This window comes from Mustela erminea, chromosome 13 (genome assembly GCF_009829155.1).
Source record: "Mustela erminea isolate mMusErm1 chromosome 13, mMusErm1.Pri, whole genome shotgun sequence".
NCBI lineage: Eukaryota > Metazoa > Chordata > Mammalia > Carnivora > Mustelidae > Mustela > Mustela erminea.
Window position 1 is genome coordinate 8,007,127 of NC_045626.1, and position 18,827 is coordinate 8,025,953.

General features: G+C 36.6%; 1 protein-coding gene across 1 annotated transcript in view; it reads right to left on the reverse strand.

Annotated features, from left to right (window-relative positions):
* DOK6 (docking protein 6) overlaps window positions 1-18,827 on the reverse strand; it is a 376,586-nt gene that overhangs the window by 231,091 nt on the left and 126,668 nt on the right. Inside the window, exon 3 of the mRNA XM_032309552.1 lies at window positions 10,680-10,794. Coding sequence (XP_032165443.1) covers window positions 10,680-10,794 — 115 coding nt within the window. The remainder of the gene's footprint in view (window positions 1-10,679; window positions 10,795-18,827) is intronic.

Below are 18,827 nucleotides of genomic sequence, written 5' to 3' on the forward strand. Positions count from 1 at the left end.
AAGCTGCCAGCCGAGCTGGTTTCTTCCGGAGGTTGTGAGGGAGAACAGGGCCATGCCCATCCCCCGTTTCCTGTCCTGTTGGCAACCCCTGGCATTCCCTGCTTTTGGCTGCTTCTTTCCATCTCTGCCTTCATCTTCACCTGGCGTGCTTCCCTCTGTTTCCTCTGTATCTCCACAGCCGAATCTCACCCACTTTTCTCTAATAAAAACACCAGTCATTGGATGTAAAGCCAACTCTGCTAAACTATGGCCTCATCTTGACATGACCACGTCTGCAAACATCCTATTTCCAAGTAAAGTAAAAAGAGTTGGAACCGGAACATATCGTAATAAAAAGAGCACAAGCTCTTTTTATTAGATTACCCTGGTTTTTGTATTAATACCTCTCCCTAATCTGTGTGTAGTGAATCTTTTACAAATACATGGCTATAAAAAGGACAAGATTGGTTAAAAAGAAAAAATTCAGCCTTGAGACCTAAGGCACTATTGAATATTAATCATTTAAAATAATTCTAGAAAGCTTAAATAGAAAAATCTTACATAGTTTTGTTAGTTTTTGAGTGATTTGTCACTTTAAGAAACATACTCAATTTTAAAATCCTAATTCAAATTAAAAGTGTTTTTTTTTCCACATAAAAATATTCAAATCGTTTTTATGCTTCAGAGATTTCAAAAAGTCTGGCACCCAATTATAGATGGTTTGATTTCTGAGAAAAGAACAGTTCTGTATAACAGAGTGGCATATGGTACAATTTTAGAGTGACACATCAAAGGTAATATTCTTTATGTAAATTCTGAAAACAAAGCAAGAGTAACATTTTCTTAATGCACAGGACAGGGGATGACAATGGCACCTCCCTATCTATTTCCCAGCTGACGCTGTCTGTTAATGGTTCATAAAACTTGAAAAGTATTTGGTAAATTCTTGCACAGATAGTAGCCAGTTCTAAGGTACTTTCTGGAATTTCATTGACTTTTTGGGGAAAACCTTCGTTGGCTCATAGAAGGGGCACGAGAGTTTTCAAGTGCTTCATTGTGTAAAATGATGGGCAGAGAATCACACGGCGGCAGCGGGCAGCGTGTTAGACGGGAGGGCGGAGTGGGGCCGATAAGCTGTAGCTCCTTTCACTGCTCACGAAGTTCAAAGGCAGGGATCCAAAGGAGGACAGGGTCAAGCTGAGACAGCAAACCACTGGAACTGGAGCCTAAAGAGATCCCCCAGGACTTGTATAGATTTTATTCTCCGGACATTAATTTCCAGAGCTTTTCTGTCTTTAGTGAGTGATTAAATCAGGATCCATGAGTATTAGATGTGTTACATTTAATGGTCAACCCTCAAATTAATTGCACTTGAGCTTATTCATTTTTTTTTTTTTTACAGTGAATCAATTCCTCGTTGTTTCCAAGGCCCCAGATCAGAGAACCTCTTTCCGGTTTGGTGCACTGCCACATTCATCGTGAGTGGTAAACGGCTCAGCCATGATTCTGGTGCCCAGGTAGGGACTGTTCTCCATTAAATCCACAGACCATTTCAGTCACCTGTATTATACATTAGCATCTGGACAGTGCAAGGGGACAAAGTCATAAAATGCCACTCAAATCATTTCTGTCTCCTATTTGTTTAACATGCCAATTTTATAAAACCATGCCCAAATTTTACCAGATTAATTGAGTCTTTTTATGCCAGTGTGCAACTTAAGGTTTGGTATTTATATTCAATGTGAGTCTCCAAAGAACATTAAAAATTTAGTTTCATTACACTGTCAGTGCTACACAGCACGTCACTTTCTCTAAAGAAATAGCTTCAAAATCCTAACACATTTCAGATCACACAAGGCCACTAGATGCTGTTCTTTTAAATGATTTCTTCCAAATCTCTTAGCAGGAGAGCTAAGAACCAGATGGTTATAAGCCAGCCATTCTATTCCACAGTGACTGAGTCAGCTAGAAATAGAAGTTGTTCCAACTTCATTCAAGTTGTCCTTTGTATTGAACAATCAGTAAACAGAAATGTCTCCCATTATCCCCAAAGTAAATGGACTGCTCATAAAAAGTGCTAGGCTGACATCACTTGAAACTGAAGTATTATGTTTATCCACAGACCATGTAACTCTGAGCAGCAGCAGTGAATATTTTTTTAACGTCACACAAATTTGACTTCTTAAATGTGATAAATCTGATTTTGTCCTTTGTATGGATATACATCTTCTGTTACTTTGGGTTCTATAAATCAAACTTCCAACAATTTAAAGTCATATTTGACTATATGGCTGAACAATTATCAAAATCTGCCAGTTGTTTTGCTGGCTTCTACTAAATTAGCTTTATTACCACAAATGTGAGAAAAGTTGAACAATTGAGGTGAGTACCTCTCTTATTTGAGGTGCCCCTTTAGGGGCACCTGGGTGGCTTAGTCGGTTAAGTGTCTGCCTTTGGCTCAGGTTGTGATCCCTGGGTCCTGGGATCGAGCCCTTTTTTGAAGCCCTGGCTTCTCCCTTTTCCTCTGCCCTTTTCTTGCTTGTGCACATGCACACGCTCATGCGCTCTCTCTTTCTAATAAATAAACAAATCTTTAAAAAAAAATAGAACCTTTATATGAGGGACTTTTCCTTCATTTTTAAACATAAGTTCAAATCTTCAAACATTAAATAATTCATGTAATACAAAAGGATTTTCTAATTGGAAAATAGAAATGTTTTTTAAAAATCAAATAAAAAACACTTGGTGAAATCATACACACACTTTTTCTTCATTATAATATTCATGAAAAATGATTGGACTTTATAGTGGGTTCTATTCACCTAACTCCAAGAACAGTCTCTTTGTCTAGTGTCTAAATCTGTAACACAGAAGCATAAGTTCATTTATGTTTATAGGTTGTGTGCCAGAGGTGAGAGCCAAAACAGGTTTTTTAATTGCCTATCTAACAAAAGTGTTAATCAAAATAAAGACTTCAATCATTGCTATTACCTTTGATTTTGAATTAAAGAATGATTTTTGACTGTGTATCTTTTGACCTTATTTTTGGGAGGAAAGATCATTTGAAGGAAGAGAAGCAAAAAAATATAGAAAATCCTCTAAAAAAATGCTTTCTTAAAACAATCAGCAATAATAATGAAGACACTAATATATTTTATTGATTAATACAAAAGGTTATGGGTAAATGATGTTATTTTAGGAAGTAATGATCTCTTAGAAATAAGGATATTGATTTTGGGAAATACAGTATGTATACAAATTGATGACCAGGTATTTTGGGTACAAAGTAATACACAAAATTTTAAAAAATTTAATTATAAATATATGCACATATTGGGATTTGGGATTTACTCAAATATTTTTCATTTTTAATAGGGGGGAATTTATTCAAGTCCTGAATATTCTACTACATATTTTGTATGGAAGAAACAATAAAAATAACTTCATTGTATTATGGAATAAATTCAATGCTTCAAATAATTATTTTGGAAATTAAGCAGCTTGTTCAGACTTTAAATACAAGTTGCCTTAAATTATTTGGAGGTAAGTCTAAATTATTTGAGGGTGAGGTTTCATATAAAGGTATACCACATTCTAATATGCTGCAATTTATTGTGCTGAGCCAATGTTGAGTTTTTCACACACTGAAGGCTCGTTGGCCACCCTGCATCAAACAAGTCTATTGACAACTTTTTCCCAAGAGCATTGGCCCACTTTGTGTCCAGTATCACATTTTGGTAATTCTGGCAGTATTTCAAACTTTTTTGTTATTATTATGTTTGTTATGGTGATCCCTGATCATGATCTTTGACAGTATTATTGGGTTTGTGGATGGCACAAACTGCCCACACAAGATGGCGAACTTAACTGATACATGGTGTGCGAGTTCTGACTGCTCCACTGACTGGCTGTTCCCCTCTCTCTCTCTCCTCTGGCCTCCCTATTCCCTGAGAAACAACAATATTGAAATAAGGCCCATTAATTAACGGCCTCTCACGTTCAAGTGAAAGCAAGAGTCACCTATCTCTCGTTTTAAAGCAAAAGCTAGAAATGATTAAACTTAGTGAGGAAGGTATGTCGAAAGCTGACAGGCAGAAGCTAGGCTTCCTGTGGAAGTCAGCCAATATGTGACTGCAAAGGAGAAAGGAGAAAAAGAAGATCCACCTAAGCTATTTCATGAAGGTGGCTAAATTAAACAACAGACTTTCAGTATAGATAGAAATAGCCTTATACTGGAAGAAGATGTCATCTAGGACTTCCATAGCTAGAGAGGAGAAGTCAATGCTTGGCTTTAAAAATCCAAGGGACAGACTTGTTAGGAGGTAATGTAGCCAGTGACTTTAAGTTGAAGCCAGTGCTCAGTGGTCATTCTGAAAGTCCTAGGGTCCTTAAGAATTATGCTAAATCTATTGCACCCAACTTCTGTAATTGGAACAATAAAGCCTGGGTGATGACACATCTGTGTACAACATGGCTTACTGAATATTTTTAAGCCCATTGTTAAGACCTACTGCTCAGAAAATAGGATTTCTTTCAAAGTATTACTGCTATTGACAATGCACCTGGTCACTCAAGAGCTGTGACTGAGATGTACAGTGAGATCGATGTTGTTTCCATGCTTTCTACCACAACGTCCATTCTGCAGCTCATGGATCAAGGAGTCATTTTGGCTACAGCTGCCATAGGTAGTGGCTCCTTTGATGGATCTGGGCAAGGTCAACTGAAAATCTGGAAAGAATCTACCATTCTGGATGTCAGTAAGAACATGCAAAATTCATGGGAAGAGGTCCAAGTATCAAAAAAACAGGACTTTGGAAGAAGTTGATTCCAACCCTCATGGATAACCTGCAGATGTGGCAGAAATAGCAAGAGAAGTAGAATCAGAAGTGGAGCCTGAAGATGTGAATGGATTGCTACAATCTCGGTAAACGTTTAATGGGTAAGGACTGACTTCTTACGGATGAGCAAAGAAAGTGGTTTATTGATACGGAATCTACTGCTGAAGATGCCGTGGAGATTGTTGAAATAACAGCAAAGGATTTAGAAAACTCCCCATAAACGTAGTGATAAAGCAGAGCCAGGTTTGGAGGGAATTGAGTCCAGTTTTGAAAGAAGTTCTACTGTGGGTAAAATGCTACCAAACAGCATTGCATGATGCAGAGAAATTGTTTGTGAAATGAAGAGTCAATTGATGTGGCCAACTTCATCATCTTCTTTCAAGAAACTGCCACAGGCACTCCAACCTTCATCAATTACCACCCTGATCAGTCCACACCGAGGCTAGATGCTCCATCCGCAGAAAGATTATGACTCCCTGAAAGTTCGATGATGGTTGGTATTTTTTACCAATGAACTATTTTTAAATTAAAATATGTAAATTTTTAAAAATCATAATGCCATTGAACGTTTAATAGATTACAGGGTAGTATAAACATACCTTTTATTTACACTGGGAACCTACAAAATTCATTTGACTCACTTTATTACAATGTTCACTTTATTGTGGTTGTCTGGAGTATTTCTAAGGTATTTCTAAGGTATTGCTAAACTGACATCGTTGAGCTCTTTTTCCTTTTTTTCTTTTCCTTAATGAAGGTAAGCAGAATCTATTAGGCAGATTCTAGGTTTCCAACATCTAAGCCATCTGCTCCTTCATTTTCTAGGCATTGACTTGAGATTGGAACATATTCAAAAAGAGGACCAATGGGTCTCTTTTCAAGTAAGAGACAAACTCCAGAAATTCTTATTTGTGTTCCACAATATCCTACTCAGAAAGTTATTGCAGCAGACCTGGCAGGCCATGGAAATGCATACACACACACACACACACACACACACACAGCATAATGATCACTTACTCCCCCACACACCATCACAAACACACAACAATCTGTTACTTGGCAATTTAAACAATTTTCCCCATGCTGCCAAATTAGCCTCTAAAACTCATTTTTCGAAAAACGATCTCCTAGGAAAAGCTGAATGATAAATATATCATTATAACAAAACTTAAATACAAATTTTTACTCATTTATTATTTCATTAATTCAACAAATTTTGAGGCCAAAATTTGTGTTTGCTGGCTTTCTGAGGTGAGAAAGAAAATATGGTCATGTCTTCATTGAGCTTAAATCTGACAGAGATTGTGAACAGGGTATGTGAGGTCTGAGGTCAGGGTTCTGTGTGTGGAGGGCAGAGGTACGAAGAGGCATGACATATGGTGCCAAACAGAAGCCAGTGGGGAAGTGGTTGGGAGATGTGTGTGTGCAGGTGGCATAGCAGGCTGGAGAGGAGCTCATGCAAGGAGTCTGTGTTAGAAGAAGCACATGTATGTATACCCTTGCCCATGTGTCTTTGTGCTCATAAAACATACACAAGCTACAAAGGCACACATCTAGGATTATTTTCATTGTCCTTAACTGATGTCAGTTTCTGTTTATCATATTAGAATAAGCCAAACACTTTTTTCTTCCTGCAAGTCCCTCCCTACCCTGTCTTTTAACTTAAAAAATACATATTACAGATGGCCTTCAAGATAGTCTAGATGTATTTTTTACTGCAAGGTTTTCTGAGATAATTGTATATTCACATGCAGTAGTAAGAAATATTACAGAGAAATTCTGTCTAAACTTTGCCCACTTCCCCCCAAAGGTGATATTTTGCAAAATGCTAGTATAATATCATAACCAAGATACTGATATTGATAGGGTACTGATCTTGTTCCAATTTCCACAGTTTTACTTGTACTAACTTCTATACAACTTGTCACCTGCATAAGTTTGTTTATGCACCATTACAATCAAGTTAACTGTTCAGTGCCAATATAAGTTCATATAACTTTTATGACCATATATCCCTCTGGGACTCCAAACCCCCAATCCCATTCATCACCTCTGACAGCTAAAGTGTCCTTCATCTCTAAAATTTATCATTTCATGGATGTTACATCAGTGGAATCACAAAATACATCTTTTGGGATTGGCTTTTTAAAAAATTTAATTTAATTTTTTCAGGGTTCCAAGATTCATTGCTTATGCACCACACCCAGTGCTCCATGCAGCATATGCCCTCCTTAACACCCACCACCAGGCTCACCCAACCCCCCAAGTCAAACAAACCCCTCAGTTTGTTTCTCAGAGTCCACAGTGTCTCATGGTTTGTCTCCCCCTCTGATTTCCCCCAACTCCCTTCTCTTCCCCCTCTCCCAATGTCCTCCGTGTTTTTCTTTATGCCCACAAATAAGTGAAACAATATGATGATTGACTCTCTCTGCTTGACTTATTTCCCTCAGCATCATCTCCCCCAGTCCTGTCCATGTTGATACAAAAGCTGGGTATTCATCCTTTCTGATGGCTGAGTAATATTCCATTGTATATATGGACCATATCTTCTTATCCATTCGTCTGTTGAAGGACATCTTGGCTCTTTTCACAGTTTGGAAATTGTAGACATTGCTGCTATGAACACTGGGGTATATATGATCCTTCTTTTCCCTACATCAGTATCTTTGGGGTAAATACTCAGTAGTGCAACTGCAGGGTCATAGGGTAGCTCTATTTTTAATTTTTGAGGAAATTCCATACTGGATTGCTTTTTCCCCCTTGACATAATTCAGTCAAGATTCATCCAGGCTGCTGCTTTTATCAATAATTTGTTCCTTTTTATGGCTGAGGACAATTTCATGGTATGTGAGTATACCAGAGTTTATTAAAAGACATCTGGGTTCTTTCCAGTTTGGGTCTATTGTGAGCAAAAGCTATTATGAGTACTTTTTGTATGTGTGTATGTGTATGTATGAATATAAATTTCCATTTTTTCTAAGCTAAATATCCAAGAATGCAATTGCTGGATTGTGTAATAATGACATGTTTAATTTTATAAAAGTCTGCTAACCACTTTCCAGAGTGTCTGTATCATTTTAAGTTTCAGTCAGCAGCACAAGAGGGATCTAGTTTCTCTGAGACCTCACAAGAATTTGGTGGTCTTACTTTTTAAAAAATTTTAGCCATTCTGATATGTGCATAGTGATATTCTGTGGTTTTAATTTGCATTTCTCTGATGACTGACTGGCTTTAAAAAACTGGATATATTCATTCACACAATCACATACACATAATTTCATGTAAGTGGGACAGTTTATATGCTGGGTATTTTCTTCTGTTCATTTTCTTTTCTCTTCCCTTTTCACTATTGCATTTTTTCCCCAGCTTCCTTTTCCACCCACCTCCTTATTATTCCCTCTTACCCCAGGTAACTCTTGGTAAAACACATGCTATGTCTCTCGTCGTTTCTTTTACAAATGTGATTATTCAGTATACAGTTCTCTGTCGGTTTGTTTTGCTTGAAGTACCAAAATTCATAGAAATGTCTTCCAGTTAATTGGCTTAATTAGAATTCTTTCTAGGGATTGCATAATATTTCGTGATAACAATGCACCATAATTTGTTCAAGTATTTTCTTGATAGCCATTCATTTGTTCCCAATTTTGTTGTCATTACACACAATTTGCTTAAACCTATGACCTCATGTGCTGGTATGTATGTTTCTACAGGATATTTTCCCAAAGACACTCACTCAGTCAAGGGGATGCATACTTGTTTAATAGTAGCTGCCAGTTTTCTTGAAAATAATAATTGAGGCAATTCACATACTCACTAGCTATCATGAGAACACACTTTGACCTGCATTCGCATTAGAAATAAATATGAGAGCTCCTTTTAATTTTGGCTTTAACTGTATTGCTGTTTTGATTTTCACATCTGTGACTGCTTTGCAGTTGGGAGTCTTTTTTCCAAATGATTCTGCCGTTTTATCAGCAGACATGGACTATTGATCTTAACATCAATCTAAAAAATATAATTTGCTAGAAGAAGTACTCATTCCCCGTTTATGTTTTTCAAGTCCTTTCTTTTTTTCCATTGTCATGTGCCGTGAAGTTAAGAAAATTTAATAAAATTGTGCCATTGTTTCTTAAACATTTTTACTACTAGCTTCAAGCAGACTGCTACATCTACATACACAAAAGTGATTTAAAAAACAAATAATCCAAATAAGTCATAATTCAAATGAATTGAAAACTCTGCCAGGAATTCAAATAAACACATTCTTTTATTTTTACATTTGGGTCTAGCTTCAGCTTCACTGTCTCGAAATTCTTCTCTTGGAAATTAAAGCCATTTTGTTTTAGGGTAGGAGTCTTTGTTTCTCCAAAATCTTACATGAGCCATGAAACCACCACCACCACAATAAATAAATATATAAAATCTTATAATCTTAAAAAGCTTCCAGTGTTAGATATGTGGGGTACAACTCTGCATCTGCGTTTCAGAAACATAATTCAGTATCATTCTTATCTGAAATAACGGACTACAGTGTTGCGTACGTACCCACCACATGGCTCAGTATAATTTCAAAACTGTAAGGCAGTAGTGAAAATTGAAGTACACAAACAAGAGTGAAAATTATCTTTTATCTTTTTTGGAAAACCAATTTTCTGGTTGTTAGTTTTCATATGAGACATTATCTAAGAGCTCAGAGCAAAGTGAAGTTGTGAGACAGTTTTAAGACAGTGAACAAGAAGGCACAAATACTGTTGGATGTTAACAAATGCTACCAGCAAGGTTGGGACGGGTTCTATTACGAAATGGAAGTGATATCACCAGTTAACAGACTTCTGTGCGGTGCCAAAAGTCAATTTTAAATGATGAAATGAAGCCAGATGAAGAGCGAAGAGAAGTATGGCAAAAGGGATGAAAGGCTTCCAAGGAAAGACATATTGAAAAATTCCAACTCAGTTTAGCAAAACTAAGAAAAATGTAGGTGAGGAGCTGTGAACAGTTTCATTTAGGCAAGGTGACATTATCAGTTTTAGAATAATAGAACCTGGTATTAATTACACCTATAAACTTTAAGTATAAATCCAGAAGCTTTATTTTCTTTAAAAACAAAACAAAACAAAACAAAACAACCCAGTAAGGCTTCTACCAAAGACTTCACTATAATTTTAAATCCGCATCTTTCAAACCCTTCGTGCTTTTCGCTTCCATCCATTATAAAACGAATGCGCCATTTCATTGAGCAAGATCTTTAAAAAGCTATAATAAGCCAGCTAATACATTGCATAGCACGGGGATTTCAAAATGAAAAACACTGCAGGTTCAAACTCTAAGCTGCCATACGTCTCAGCGATGTCAGAGTGTTTTAGGAGCGGGGATGGGAAAATTCAGTCGGAAATGTATTTCCTTGTAGTACTGAGAACCCATGAAAGCAACCAATTGCTCAGAGTTCGGTTTTGGGATGTCTGGGGACTTCAGCTGTGCTTTGCCCCACACCTCTGCATGGCGGTGTTCTTATTTTCCCACCAAATCCCTACAGCTGCACCCGGCAGGAACCAGAATACAAGTCACAATCTCGCCCTAACAATATCTCCCAGGAACTGTTTACTTAATTCTTCAAGCTTGAATAGAAACCTCAAGAGTCCTCCGACCACCTGGGAGCAAAATCCAGACACAGACAGATAATAAACAAGCACCCCAAACATCTGTAGAAATCAATACGTTGAGCTTCTCCCTACAGTCTTCCATAGCACAGTCTTATCACAAGAAGCCTCCCTATTCAGGGGTATGACTTCATCCATCTGGGCCATTGTCTCGGAAGTAGTTCAATTTCCACAAGCTGTAGACTGGGCTATAATTGCTTACCTGACTCACAGGCAAATGTCTTTGACGTTTCATCATGAAAGATAATTGCCACGGCGTGCTTCTTTGTCTCTCGAGGCAGTCTGGTTATATTTTTGATGTTGTGCAGTTCCGTTACCTTGAAAGAAAAATATTTTTCACTTAGTGTTATAGGAGATGCTGTGTACCGGAGTGCTGAAACAAAATGATCAGGTATTCCTCTCTTAAACCACTTCCCACCGAGTATTTCTACCCTCTTCCCATTAACTGTAACCAAATACAAGCAAGAACGCAAGTATGTCTTCTCCTCCGCCCTCAGTTTTGGTCCTTGTTTGCTGAATCTTAAAATAGTCTAAAAATTATGTAGAATAACCTCCACAAAAGCAAGGACTCTGTGTTTTTATGAAAATTGTATCTTCTGCCAATAAGAATTAGGGTGGCACCCAGAAGATTCTCAGTACTCTTTCGTTAAATTCTCATTGGATTCAGTATCTCTCTTCTCCTAATTCCCATCCATTGTGCACGTTTTTGGTGGGACGAGAGTCACAATGCAATGGACACCAGTTGACTGGCAGAAAAAGTGACTAGAAAATTTGGGGTCATAAATATAAGCCATGGACCTGCTTCCCAGAAAAATGCACATAGTGTTCCTAAGCCTATGTACCCTCTATGACCTCACCCCGCTCTCTCACCAAGGCCCATCCATGATTCATGCACCCAGGTTAGCAATTCTTCCATCATTTGGCAATTAATAAGTATTTAATAAACTTACTTATTCTAGCTCCAAACTGTCTACGGGAACAAGTTCCTCTGCTATAGCTTGTGCACCATTTCTTTTTCTCCACAGTCCAGAGAGATGGGCAAATGTCTACTCTCTCAACTAGATCGCAAACTCAGTGCAATAATACCATTGCACGAATGAATTTTTCTTAAATCTACTTGTCAACATGCTGAATGTTATTTCTTCTGATAAAAAGATTTGACAGGTTCGCTCTCATTTTCACTTAGTTCAAAGATTTAAAAATCTCTCTTGAGGTTTCTTTTTGGACTCACGTATTGATTAAAACTGTGCTGTTTAATCTCCACACATTGGGGATTTTCCAGCTACCTTGCCATCACTGATTTCCAGTTTAATTCCATTGTGGTCTCATTGAAGACATTGTACGATTTCTATTCTTTTATATTCGTGTAGATATGTTTTGTGGCCCAGAATGTGGTGTATCTTCATTGAATGTTCCACGTGAGTTGGAAGAATGTGTTCTGTTGTTTGTTGGTGTTGTCTATAGATGTCCACTATTTCCGGTTGACTGACGGTGCTGTTGCGTTCAGCAGGGTCCTTACTGATTTTCTGCCTGCTGGACCTGTCCCTTTGTGAGGAAGGGGTACTGAAGACTCCACCTATGATAGTGGATGCATCTATTTCTCTTTGTTGTTCTGTCAATTTTTGACTCAGTGGTTTGATGCTATTTTCAGTGCACACACACACTAAAGATTGTTATGGCTTCTTGTAGGATTGACCAATGTATCAATATGTAATGACTTTCTTTATCCCTAATAATCTTCCTTGCTTTGAAGTCTTCTTTGTCTAAATTAAAATAGCTACCCCCTTTTAAAATTAATGTTAGTGTGTTATATTTTTAATGAATTTTCAAATTATATATATATGTTTTTTTCTTTTAAAATTTTATTTATTTGACAGAGATCACAAGTAGGCAGTGAGGCAGGCAGAGAGAGAGGCGGCAGGCTCCCCGCGGAGCAGAGAGCCTGATACGGGGCTCAATCCCAGGAACCCGAGATCATAACCTGAGCCGAAGGCAGAGGCCTGAACCCACTGAGCCACCCAGGCGCCCCTCAAATTATATTTTTTGATTAATGTTAGCATGGTATATTTTTCAATATCCATTTATTGTTAATCTTTGTATTTATATTTAGAGTGGGTTTCTTTTTCAAAACATATAGTTGGATCTTGTTTTTGGATCCATTCTGATAATTTCTTTTTAGACTGATGATGTTCAAAGTGATTGTTGATAAAGCTGTATTAATATCTGCCATATTTGTTACCGTTTTCTGTTTGTTGCCCTTGATCTTTGTTCTTATTTTGTCTTCTACTCTTTTTCTGCATTGTCTTATTCTAATTGTGCGTTTTATATGGTTCTAACTTTTCTCCTTTCTTGTTATTTTTTTCTTCATAGCCAGACATGATGTGTTGGGTCAAAAGAATTGCCATAATGAGGCCCCTTCTGGTGTGGCAATGAGGTGTGCGGGGAGGGGAAGGATTTTTTAGTCCTAAGATAAGGTCTGGGTTTTGGACTTTACAAGTGTTTCTCAGGGCTCCTCACCTGAGGTCAGAGAGGACGGCTGGCATGGGCAGGGACTGGGTATTTCCCTTGTCTTGACAAGAGTACCAGTTTTGACTTGCTTAATGCATGATCAGTGTTTGTCACCTTAGGGCACATGCTCTAACTACAAATGGAGAATTTTGCTGAAGGGAAAAACTTAAGTCCATTCATGACTTGAAATGCTATCCCAGAAGAACTATCAGTTGCCAACTAGTATTCTACATGGAAAAAAAAGGTATAGATACATTTTATATATTTTTAAAATTTGAGTCCTCCATTTTTGAAGATGATACCCCCGATATTGATGAGGACACGATAGTATCAAAATAGTTAAAAGGATTAATTCGTGGTCAAAAATTATACCCATGTCATGGAAAATAATGTCTGTAAATTATAACTATGTGGCTACATTTTAAAGAGGCTGGTGTCTCTGTCACATTCCCTTCTAAAATCTGTGGTTTTAGTTTAGACTATAGAAACCTAGGGAAACCTAGACTTTCAGCCTCATAAAATAATGACTACTGGGGGTTGCTGTGTAAGCTGTCCAGAGGAGCCCTTTTATTCTTTGTCACAATGAATTTACAGTTCTGTCTCAATACTGAGAAGCTAATTTTATTTTATTTCATTTTTTTAAGATTTTATTTATTTATTTGACAGAGACAGAGACAGTGAGAGAGGGAACACCAGCAGGGGAAGTGGGAGAGGGAGAAGCAGGCTTCCTGCTGAGCAGGGATCCTCACATGGGGCTGGATCCCAAGACCCTGGGATCATGACCTGAGTGGAAGGCAGGCGCTTAACCACTGAGCCACCCAGGCACCCCAGAGAGAAGCTAATTTTAATATAGCCTTCTTTTGATATTTACTTTTCTCTTACTTATAATTATCTCATTAAGATTAACATGCAAAATTAAAATCGTAAGATGAGTGGTTTTAAGCAAAATAATCTACAAAATGTTTGTTTCATATTTATGCATATATCCAAATACATGTACACATGCATATAATATATATGCTTTTTTTTTAAAGATTTTATTTATCTCTTTGTCAGAGATCACAAGTAGGCAGAGCAGCAAGCAGAGAGAGAGAGGGGGAAGCAGGCTCCCCACCGGGCAGAGAGCCCATTGCGGGGCTCGATCCCAGGACCCTGGGACCACGACCCGAGCTGAAGGCAGAGGCCCCAACCCACTGAGCCACCCAGGCGCCCCCCTTTTTGTATCTAGGTTATATATCTATGATATATAACTATCATAGTTATATATCTATGTATCTGAAAATACTCATTTCCTTTTCCAGGAAAGAAAAACTAGACATCAATATCCTACAGTTTCTGAGGATTGACACCTTGGAGAGAAAGATGAGAATTCTTTTTTTTTTTGGAAAATTGATTCACATATTATATTTAAAGTACCTAAAAGCATATTCTCAAATAAAGTTAAACTCTTGAATTTTTAAATGGTTTGACAAGTGACTCACATAATATTTAAGCTAAATTTTGTTTTAACATAGCACACTGAAGTTATATTTGAAGAAGAGATATTATTCTCAAGTGTTATTAATTTTAGCTAAACAAAGGATCTTTCCAGAATTTAGCAGAGTCTAAAAGCAATGAAGATTATGTGTTGCCCAAGAATTCATGCAATTTATGCAGGTGAGCATGAAAGTGATATACTTTCTAAGCTACATCATGTGTAACACCCAGTTGTACAAAACAATATCGTAAAAGCATTTATTATTCTCCTCAAGGGCCATTCCCAAGTATTTTATTTACAAATATAAAAGAATATTAGAACAGATACTGTGGGTCCCATCTTTTTTGTTCTCTCATGCCAAAAATCAACAAAACAAATTAATGAATAGTTTAGAAAATGCAGCAGGCACTAGGGATTTTCTAACTTCGGTGCCTTACGCAATCTGTCAGATGAGGTATTGTGAACACCGCGTTTGCTCTTCTGTAAAATTTACATTTGGAAATGCAGACAACCTCTTCAAGCAGACATTGTTACACTGGTTTCCAGAACAGTGCAAGACTCTTTGTTGCTGATCAGTAGTGTGATGCTATGCACTCCAGTCTATGCTCTGACCTTCAAGAGATGCCAGGAAAGCAAATACTCGTGAGGACAAAATTCTGCTTCTCACGCTGTCCTGGTTAGGACATTCAAGTGTTACACTAAATTATAAAACATTGTCATATCGTACCAGAAGTTGTTTTAAGAAGGTTAGCTCCAGAGCTGTTCTTCTTTAATTCAAAATACATTTTAAAAAGTATTCTGAATCACAACAACTTAGGTCAAGATCTAATATATCTGAATCTCTTCCCCTCACTTTTCCCTTTTACTATTCTGTGGATTTACTACCAGGGAAGGAACTCTGTGTTATCTTAGATGAATGAAAGAAAATCATTCATTAAAATGAATGTCTTAAAATATTTTTTAATTTATTTATTTTCAGCATATCAGTATTCATTATTTTTTCAAAATAAACATGTCTGTATTAGTCTAAAACCTGTCAATGGGATATAAAAATAATCAACATTTATTAAAATTCTGAACTCCTAGAGTATTTCAATAATATGTATCAATATGTTTATTTCTAAATCCTGATTATTTACATGGCTATAAAAGCACAAAATACAATCAAAGTTTAATAAAAGAGGTAGTTACTTTAAATAAATATGAAATGAGCAGAATTTAATCTGAGGGAAGTTACTTTCAAAAGATTCAGGCTGTTTAGGTCTAAGTCAATAAATGCCATGGTACATAATGTAAAGGTCTTAATAAGTAATACAATTAAAGCCCACATATAAACATACCTAAATAACGACTTTGCTAACTGGTGCTATTTAATTTTCATTCCGAGGAGGAATCCCTAAGGAATTCCTGGTGATAAAGTCAGAAAGTTCAAAGATGGAACACATAACGTTTTTCTGTAGGACTTCGTAATTTAGTTGGGGTGAGAAGATCACAAACAACAGTGACAAACCCTATGAAACAATTAAAAACAGAGCTAAAGGAGCATAGACGAACAACATCTGTATTTCTACAACAAGTCTGTAGACAGGGCACCTGGATTTTAAAGCTGTCTCTCTACACAGAAACACCTCCCAAGACTTGCTCCCCTGTCCTACTTTACTCACGTGGGTTGTATCTATCAATGATCACCATGAGGGAAATTAAAATATAAATTATTAAATGTTTATTTGTGTGTTTAGAAATAATCCTAAACTCACTGCATGATAACACACATACTATTTCAGAGTAAAAAATTTCCCAAATAGGTTAAGAATGGCAATGTTTTCACGTTCTTGCAAAACTCTTAATGTCTGGCCTCACAGAAGACAGTCTGAAACTCATACCTGCTTCTGAATTCAGTCTGATGCAATACATTGTTTTGATCAAGCATATACAGAAACAAGACCTCACCCAGACGTGAGGTCGTAAAAGGGAAGAATAACTTAAGAGCATTTGAGCCAATTGTGATTATTTGTCTTTGATTCTACCAACCAAACTTGACCAACGCTTTCTTAAAGCTTACTGTCATGCAGAGTCACGTCATATGCTTTTACACTCTGTTGCATTAAAATCCACAGAACTATTTTCCACCTTGGTCATTGGGAAAATATTGGTGTGCTGAGTTGTGAAGATCTTACGTTGCCATATTTCATTATTAATATAAAAATATTCATTAATAGCGACCTCGATTTCCACACAAAAATCAGTTAAGTTCTGAGAAGTTGACGAGCTCCAAAATGCACAGAGGGTTCCCCAATTTTCACTTGAAACCTTAAATTTTAGCATTGTTGATAAATATTGTCAGTTGTTTTCCTTAAAGATGGGTTCATTTTTGAGAAAATGTCTGACACCCAAATCCAAATGACCACATTTTCTCAATGACTATCTTGAAAGCAGGTGTTCTTTGAAAAGAAATGAACTATTTTGCTGTAACTTCAACAATCCTGCCACTCCTCCTACTGGGGAAAACCACTGCACGTCAGTATGTAGCAGAAGTGGTTTTTAGGAGTTCCTGCCATTTTTTCCCGACAGAATATTAAAAGATGTACTTAAGCATCTAGATTTCATAAAAGTAATCACTTTACTCTCTCATCAAGCCATTCTTAAGTAAAATAAAAATAAAATTAGCATACATATTTGTATATTTATTTATATGGGGAAGTCCATGGTGTTAAGAATACAATGATTTTGTATTTACTTTTCTCACTTATTTATTTTTGCTTTTGTTGCCTGAGGTATTGGTGTCATTTTAAAACAAAACAAAGCAAAACAGAAAAACAAAACAAAAAAGTCTTTTCCCAGAATAATGTCAAGTAACTTTCCCCTGTGTTTTCTTCTAGGGATTTTATGGTTTTAAGTTTTACATTTAAATTTTTAATCCATTTTGAGTTGATTTTTGTATATGGTGTAAGAGTGCAGTTTCATCTCTTTGCATGTGTACATAAAAATATATTTGTTTTTCTGGGCTCTCTATTCTATTGGCCTATGTGTCTGTTTCTATGCCGTTTAATTACTACAGCTTTCAATTACTATATTTTCCAAAATAACTAGAAATGAACAAGTGTGATTTCTAAAGTTTTGTTCTTTCTCAAAAGTGCTTTGGCTATTCAGGATTTTTTTGATTCCATATAAATTTTAGAACTGTTTCTTTTCCGCTTCTGTGAAAAATGTCATTGAAATTTTGATAGAGATTGTATTGAGTAGATATATCACTTTGGGTGGTAAATGCATCGTAACAATACGAATTCTTCCAATCTCTGAACACAAGATATTTCCATCTGGATCTTCTTTGCTTGCTTTCATCAGGGATTTATAGTTTTCAATGACAGATCTTTCACCTCCTGGGTTAAAACCTATTTCTAAGTGTTTTATTTATTTATTTATAAATCTTATTTATTTATTTATTTATTTATTTGCTGCTATTAGAAATGGGATTGTTTTCTTGATTTCCTTTTTGGAATGATCACTGTTTGTATAATCAAATGCAACTGATTTTTGTATGCTGATTTTGTACTCTCCAACTTTACTCAATTCATTTATTAGTTTTAAGATTTTTTAAATTAATTAATTATTTATTTTTTAAGAAGATTTTATTTATTTATATGGCAGACAGAAATCACAAGCAGGCAGAGAAGCAGGCAGAGAGAGAGGAGGAAGCAAGCTCCCCGCCGTGCAGAGAGCCTAATGTGGGACTCGATCCCACATTAGGACTTTGGGATCATGACCTGGGCTGAAGGCAGAGGCTTTAACCCACTGCGCCACCCAGGTGCCCCCGTTTTAAGATTTTTTTTTTTTAATAGAGTCTATAGGATTTTCTAGATATGAGATCATGTCATCAACAAACGGGAATAATTTTACTTCTTTCTTTCTGATTTTCATGCCTTTTTTAGTCTAACTACTCTTTCTAGTACTTTGTAATATGTAGAATAGTAGAATAGAAGTGGTTAGAGGAGGCATCCCAGTTTTGAACTAGATCCTAGAGTAAGAGTTTTCAGTTTCTCCCCACTGATTATGATGTTAGGTGTGAGCTTTTCATAAACATCTTTATTTTGTTAAAGAAATTTCCTTCTATACATATTTAGTTGAGAGTTTTTTTTTTAAATCATGACTGGATGTTAAACTTTGTCAGAGGCTTTTTCTGCATCTATTGAGATGACTGTGTATTTTTTATCTTTCATTCCTTAATGTGGTGTAGCACACTGATTGATTTACATATGTTAAACTAACTTTGCATCCCAGGAACAAATCCCACCTGGACATGGCATGTGGTCTTTTTGATGTGTCGCTGAATTTGGTTTGTTAGGTTAGGAAGGATTTTTGCATCTA